Genomic DNA, 7,151 nt, shown 5'->3' on the forward strand with positions numbered 1-7,151 from the left:
GTGGAGGTGGCCCCGGCAGTGCTACAGGTAGGGGTGACTCCTGCACTTTCTCTTCTGACTCCTCTGCTTTTTCATGGGGGTAGAAGCAAGTTCGTTATCTAAGAGTGAGGATGGGGGAAGGATTTGGGGATTGGTGGAGATCAGGGAAGGTCACAACCGGGTAAGAGTGCAATGGGCCAGGAGCAGGAGGGCCGCACGCTTGGGTAGCAGTGGGGACCCCGAGACCAGCGACCTGGAATATGGCGGGTGAGCAGCGGGAAAGTGTGTGTTCTCTTCCAGCTGCAGTCAGCTGCCTTTTCTCTGTTTCTCCTCTGATGCCTTGGTTTTACCTCCTCTGCCGCCCCGCTACGTGCATTTCGGAGGCCCTGCTCACCTCCTCTCCCCGTCCTCATCTCTGGCAGCTTTTCCTCCTCTGTCCTTGTCCTTCCTCCAGCCCACCTCTTCTCCTACCCCCTTCACCCTGGAGCTCTGAGGGTGCTCCCCGGCCCCTCCTCCTCCCATGCGTTGTTCCAGGCCCTCAGTGCCACCGCCTCGTGCCTGTCCCCTGGGGCGGCCATCCCCTGCACACACCCTCACACCATCTTACCTCTTCAGATTCTGCTGACCTGCGCGTGGACCATATGAATTCCATGACTGCCACGAAGACAGCAATGATGAGGCCACAGATGAGCACGACAAATATCCCACCTATATTCTCCATGCCCAAGCCTGGGAGCGGAGGGGAGAGCCGTGCAGTCAGGCCGCAGGTGGGGGAGTGGGCGCGGGGGTCTTCGGGGCGGGCACCGCGTGCGGGGGGCTGACCTTTAGCTCGATGGTCCTCCTCCTTGGGGCACCGGCCCCCCTCCCACCACTTGCGCTTCAGGATCTCCAGTCGGTTGTTCTCCTGAAGCTGCAGGATGGCCAGCGTGATCTCATCCCGGAACGGGGAGCCTGCACCGGGCGGACGAGGCATGGACGGCCATGAGGCCCGGGCGCTGCCTACCCCCCACCTGCCCTCGGTGACTTCCCTGCCACCTGAGGCGTGCCCCCAGCATGGCCTGTCCACCTGCCAGTCTGACCACTGCTCGCCAGCTCAGGGCAGCCACCTGGCCAGGCCCCACCACACCCACCTCATGTCACCTTAGTCACGGTGCTGTGTGCGGCTTTCCCTCCCCGGCCCCCCAGTGGACAATTTCAGAAGCACAGTTTGGGGCGCCCTCGGGCTGCAGGTTCCAAGAGCTTCCCCTGGCAGTCAGAACAAGGTCCCGCCTTCACAGGCCTGGACACCCCGGGGCGCTGTGCACCCCTGTAGCTCGCTCAGCTCCAGCCACACTGGTTCCTCGAATTCTCCAGGCACAGTTCCACCTCAGGCCCTGTGCCCAGAATGTTCCCACCCTCACTGCTTGCAGGAATCTCCGCTTCCAAGGTGCCTCCTCCGGGGAGGGAGTAGAGGGTGTCTTCTCTGACTACTTTCAAATGGCACCAGACACCCCACTCCCAGTCAGCCTCTCCCCCTTAAACCACTTCGAGCACTTGTCACCCGCTAACATCGTGACACAGCTACGTGTGTATTGTCTGTCTGCACCCTTGGTAGAAGTTGGGGGGTGCAGCTCCCCGCTCTAGCATGACAGCATCCAGCGTGGTGCCTGGGGCACAGATCTGGGGCACCACAGACCTGCCGAGGGGACGGATCCCCGGCCACCGCCTCTGTCCTCCACCCCCAGGTCCCCTCCCTGGACCATCCTTGGGCCCCAAAGAGCCCACACGTCGTCTTCTGTGCTCCTTTCTTCCCTGACCACCTGCCACGTGTGGGGATGAGGGCGAGGGGGTTGGGGGCCTATAGGGCACCTATCTTGTGCCAGATCCTTGATTTACAGAAACGATTTCAATGAAGCTGTGAGGCAGGTAGGACCCCAACTGACAGGACCCCAACTGTTTTCTAGATGCAGCAGGTGACACGCTTGCCTAAAGTCATGTTTTGGGTCGGGGAAGGAGCTGGGATTTGAGTCCAGGATGGTGACTCCAGAGCCTGCCCCCCCAAAGCACCAGGCTACAAGACTCCCTGACATAGCATGGATTTTGCTACAAAGCTGCTAAGATGTGAGGTAATTTGATGTGCAGCGATAGATAAGTAATGCAGCTGCCATCAGCATATAGACAGCTTTAAAAACCAAAATGACCAAGCTGGTCGTGAATTTCCAGCACTGAGCCCTGGAAAAGTAGCTGTTGAAGTATAAATCAGAACCTCCAAATCTGCTTGGGACATCCATCCCTTCTTCCCCGCTTTCCATCTACCATGCCATGCACCCAGCCACCCGGCCACTCTCCATTCATCCAACATCATCATCATCATCCATGACTGAACACCTGCTCTGAGTCGAGCGTTGGGGTCTGGTGTAGAGAACATGACGTAAATAGACTAGGTCCTCACGCTCAGGGGACCGGAAGCCACGAGGCGAGCATCCTGGCCCACGTGGCCCAAGCTGCGCGTGTGGTCTCCCGGGGCTCTCCCCGCGCCCTGCAGGGCGGGAGCCCGTGGTACCCGGGCCGGGCTTTGCAGGCTCAGGATGGTGACGTCACCTGCCCAAGGCCACACGCAGCACGCCAGCCTGCCTCAGGTGCTCCTGGGGGTCCCCCGCGCCTCGCCCAGCCCCACGGCTGCCTTACCCAGCGGCATGCCGATGCCGTAGCCCTTGGTGTCGAGGAGGCCCCCTATCTGGGTCAGGTTGCAGTTGAGGCGCCGGTGGTACTCGTTCATGGTGGACTCGAGCAGGAAGGCATAGCGGGAGTTGAGGACGCGGGCGATGCCCTCTTCTGTGCTCTTGACAAACACACTGGGCTGCTTCGACTGCATGTAGTTCCACATACGCTGGTATGTTTGGTACCGCGAATTCTAGGGAGAGGGGGCGCAGGGGGAGTGCGGTGAGGGTCTTCCCACCCCTGCCTTTCCCCGGAGCCCTGTCTCCTCAGTCAGAGAGCATGAGACCAGGGGAGAGCGACAGGCAGACTGTTCAAGGCCAGACGCAAGTCAGCCACACACCCACCAGCCCAGTAAAGGCAAGGGCCAAAGTTTTGGGAAGGAAGGGGTCCATTTTCCCACCATTCTCTCTCTCCAACCCCTGGGTCTGGCTGGGCAACTTGCCCAGCTCTGCCGTCCTAGCACTTCCTGGCCTTCACACAGACCCTGGGAGCAGACACTTCAAACCAGTGCCTACCTAGGCTGGCTCAAGGAGGGCCGAGTCCAGGCCAAATGGGACTGCTTACTTGCTGCTATCCACCCAAGGAGACCTTTGCAAGGGGGCCCTTTGCAAGTCCCAGGAGGGGGTCTATGTAGGCCGGAAAAACTGCCACTACCATTCCACCCAGGCTGCCACAGGCCCCTCCTCTGGTCTCCCACCCTGGAACTGGTCTGGGTACCCACTTCAGGGTCCTGTGAGCCCACCCCTCCCTCCTCGCCCCAGACCACTGGTCTACCCCACCGGCCCCTAAAGGGAACTCCCAGCTCTGAGAAGGTAACCATTCTGCTCAGTAACCATCCCATCTCCCCACTTCCAGAGTCCGATCAGCTAGCCTGGTATTGATGCCTCAGCACCCCTTACCCAAACCCTAGACCTGGTTTTCTTTGCACTCCATCCCATCGCCCAGAATACATGGGACAAGTTCCTTTCACCTTGAAGGGGGTCAGCATCCTTATTTCCTACCTCTGCTCACAGCCTACTTGAACCTCATTTTTCCTGTCCAGCACTGATTCAATACTGATCTCCTATCTGCCTCCCTCCCTGGTGAAAGTCCAGCCAGACAGCAGGATCCCCGAGGGGGTACGGGCACGCCTTCTGCTGCCCAGCCTCTCTGATGCGCACGACAGTCCATCACCCTGACCCAGGAGGCCCTGCCCAGCGCCACCCTGGGCTCTGCGTGTGGCAGGGATTCTGGCACCCAGCCTGGGTGGCTCTGGTGGCCCCACCTGGAAGAAGGTCATGGTGGAGCCAGCGTGGATGGTGCCGTACTCAATGTTGGTCTGGTCTGCCAGGTCGTCGGCCGACTCCACGGGCACCTCCATGCGCTGCACGGTGAGGAAGGCAGCCAGGTTGGCCGTGTAGGAGGAGATGATGATCAAGGTGAAGGCCCACCTGAGGGGTGGGAGGGGTGAGCCACAGGCTGGAGTCACCCCTGCCCCCTGACTCCAAGGTTGTGCACCCCACTGGCAGTGCTGCCCCCTGGTGACACCAACATCTAGAAGGCCCTTTGACTGTCAACTAGTGGACAGACTGGGGGTGCAGACTCTGGAGCTAGACACTCTGCGTTTAAATGTCGCTTCTAGACGGAAGGAAATAAGGTGGACTAGAAAGACTTTTCTGCTGTGAACATGGAGAAGTGGACCCCAATCCATGAGGAGAGAAACAAGCCAAGTGAGCCCCACCATGGCCAGGCTGTCCGACTGGGTTTAACAGACAGACAGCAGGGTCAGAAAGGGAAACCCAAGCAGCACAGCAACCTCACTTAGTTACAGGAACAGAGGTCAGAGGTGAGGGAGGCCATGAGGGCTGGAGTGTGTAGCAGTGCATACCCAAAAGGAGGCAGCTGCACAGGGAGAGGGTCCCCAAATCGGCATAGGGGTCCTCTTGGATAGTGGCTGAATATCTGCCACTTACTGCTGATACAGAATGCAAGAGCAACTGTTTGAAGAGAGAGCAATTCCAGGGCTCACACAGGGCAGGGAATCTTTAAGCTGCTTCCAGCAGAGTAGAGGGAGTTCACTGGATACATGACACATTCCGTACAGACTCACCTAGAAAGAATTGAGTTAGCCTGTCCCAAAAGAGCTTAAAAACAGGCCTGGAAAAGATGGAAATAGTCCATCAGTAACATACCTGCCTGCCAGGAAAAGCCCAAGACTCTTTAAAGGAATATATTCAACGATGTAAAGATTGAAAAATTTGTGATAGCGAGAGAAAAATAATCCACTGAAACAGTTGGAGTTTGGCAGAGATGATGGAAGTGGAAAACAAGGGCACTGGACGTCTACTGTAAATATGTTCAGGACACTTAGGGATATAAAGAAAAACATGAACACAAAGTACACAGATTGGATGATGCAACAGTAAAGAACGGGGGACCGGAAGACAGCAAGTGGCCTGTCCAGAATGAAGCCCTGGGAGGAACGAAGTGACTGACATTGGGCACAGAGGTTCAGTGGCCTGAGGAATAATACCAGTGGCTTTGCGTAACTGCAGTAAGAGAAATAGAGTAGAGAAAGAGGTAACAGGAAAGAAAGTTAATGACTATTATAAACTTGCAGATCCAAGATGTCAAGTCATATACACATACTTGTGTATCAAAGGACATTATACTCAGTTGCCAAAAACCAGTGGTAAAGAGAATGTCTTTAAGGCAGAGAAAACACAACATACAGAGACTCAAAGGTGACAGGAGACGTCTGGCCAGAAAGTAAGCAAACTGGAAGGTAATACAACGGCTGAAAGAAAGGGGCCAACACAGGCTCCCATACCCAGCACAATGATGCATCAAAGAAGAAACAATGTTTGTAGGAAACAATGTTTTCATACAAGCAAAATTAACTGCCAGTAAACCTGCTCTTCAGGAAATGTTCCAAACTGTTCTTCAAGGAAAAGGAAACTAGATGGACATTTGGATGTATGTGAAGAAATAGAGAGTATAGAGATGGCAGGTGTGTGAGTAAATATAAAAGACATTCTTGTTAGGAAAAATTATTTGCAAGACATTTACCGCCTAAAGCGAATACACACACACACACTATCACTCACACACACACTCTAATATGCCATGGGGCTTACCGATATGCACAAGTGCTGTATATAGCAACAGCAGCATAAATACTGGGCGGAGAGGTGAAGTACTTGTGGTGAGAGTGTTACCTGTTACGCAGAGTAAATAGTGAGCTGTTACTTAGGAGTGTTGGTACTAAGTCAGATTCACTTTATAAGCCCGAAGGAACTACTAGGAAAAACGAAACAGAAATAATTAATAACTGAGCAGTGGACTAAAGCAGGGTCCGAAAAATCTTTTTTTTTAAGATTTATTTTTAATTATTTATGCATATAAGATCTGTGGTGCAGGCCAGAGGTGTGGGGAGGGGTGAAAGGACTCACCAGAGACACAGTGGGGAGCAGAACAGGCGGATCCACTGATCAGGGAGTCCCTGTGCCCTAAAAACCTTGATAAGCCCAAAAGAAGATGGGAAAAGGGAAGAGAAGTGGAGCAAATAAAACAAACAGCAAGTTGGCAGATCTAAACCCAAACAATCAGTCTTCACATTAGAGGAGTCGTCTCCAGCAAGGTTGGCAAGCTCTGGCCCAGAGGCCTGCTCTGACCTGCTCTGTAACGCCCACACACCGCAAGAATGATTTTCACATATTTAAATGTTTAAAGAAGAGGACTTTCCTGGTGCTGCAGTGGGCTAAAGTCAGCACTATCAAGCTAACAGCAGCCACTGCAGCAAGACCCTCGGCCAGGGAGTGACCCACATGGCGCAGCAGACCTCTCCTGTCTCATCCGCTGCGCCCCTCAGCAGTGGATTTCAGTCTGTTCTGTTCCCCACTCTGGTGAATCCTCTCACCACCGCCCCCCTGCACACCTCTGGCCTACACCCCAGTTCTTGTGTGCATAAATAAAAACTTTAAAAAGAAACCAAGAGGAATATTCCACTACACACAACACAGACAAGGCAAAGTCCGGTGTCGGTGCCCATAAATGAGGTTTTATTGGGAGCCAGCACAAGCATTCATTTCTGGTAATGTGTGGCTGCGTTAGCACTAGAGTTGCATGGCTGGGACAGAGACCCTGTGTCCTATAGAGGTGACCTATTTACTATCTGGTCCTAAGCAGAAAAGGCTTCCCACCACCTGCTCCAAGGCCTGCATACATGCCGCCTGTAAGAAACTCACTTTAAAGATGCATGCTGGGTCCCCCCTGGTGGCACAACGGGTTAAAGCGCAGCACTATGATGCTATCTTTGGCCACTGCAGCACGAGTTCGATCCCTGGCCAGGGAGCTGACCCACATGGCCTCTCCCGTCTCCCCACGACTCCCCTCATTAGTGTGTTTCAGTAGATCTACCTGTTCTGCTGCCCACTCCGTCTCTGGTGAATCCTCTGAGAGGATTCTGGCCTGTACCCCAGTTCTTGTATGCA

The 7,151-nt window shown here is 54.6% G+C and overlaps 1 protein-coding gene across 1 annotated transcript in view; it reads right to left on the bottom strand.

Annotated features, from left to right (window-relative positions):
• GRIK5 (glutamate receptor, ionotropic, kainate 5) overlaps positions 1 to 7,151 on the bottom strand; it is a 53,651-nt gene that overhangs the window by 8,743 nt on the left and 37,757 nt on the right. Inside the window, exons 16-19 of the mRNA XM_012733476.1 lie at positions 3,944 to 4,109; positions 2,647 to 2,872; positions 802 to 930; positions 587 to 708 (exon numbers count right to left, since the gene is read on the bottom strand). Of these exons, the coding sequence (XP_012588930.1) occupies positions 587 to 708; positions 802 to 930; positions 2,647 to 2,872; positions 3,944 to 4,109 (643 nt within the window). The remainder of the gene's footprint in view (positions 1 to 586; positions 709 to 801; positions 931 to 2,646; positions 2,873 to 3,943; positions 4,110 to 7,151) is intronic.

Source organism: Condylura cristata, unplaced genomic scaffold, assembly GCF_000260355.1.
Source record: "Condylura cristata isolate star-nosed mole 26May11 unplaced genomic scaffold, ConCri1.0 scaffold00041, whole genome shotgun sequence".
NCBI lineage: Eukaryota > Metazoa > Chordata > Mammalia > Eulipotyphla > Talpidae > Condylura > Condylura cristata.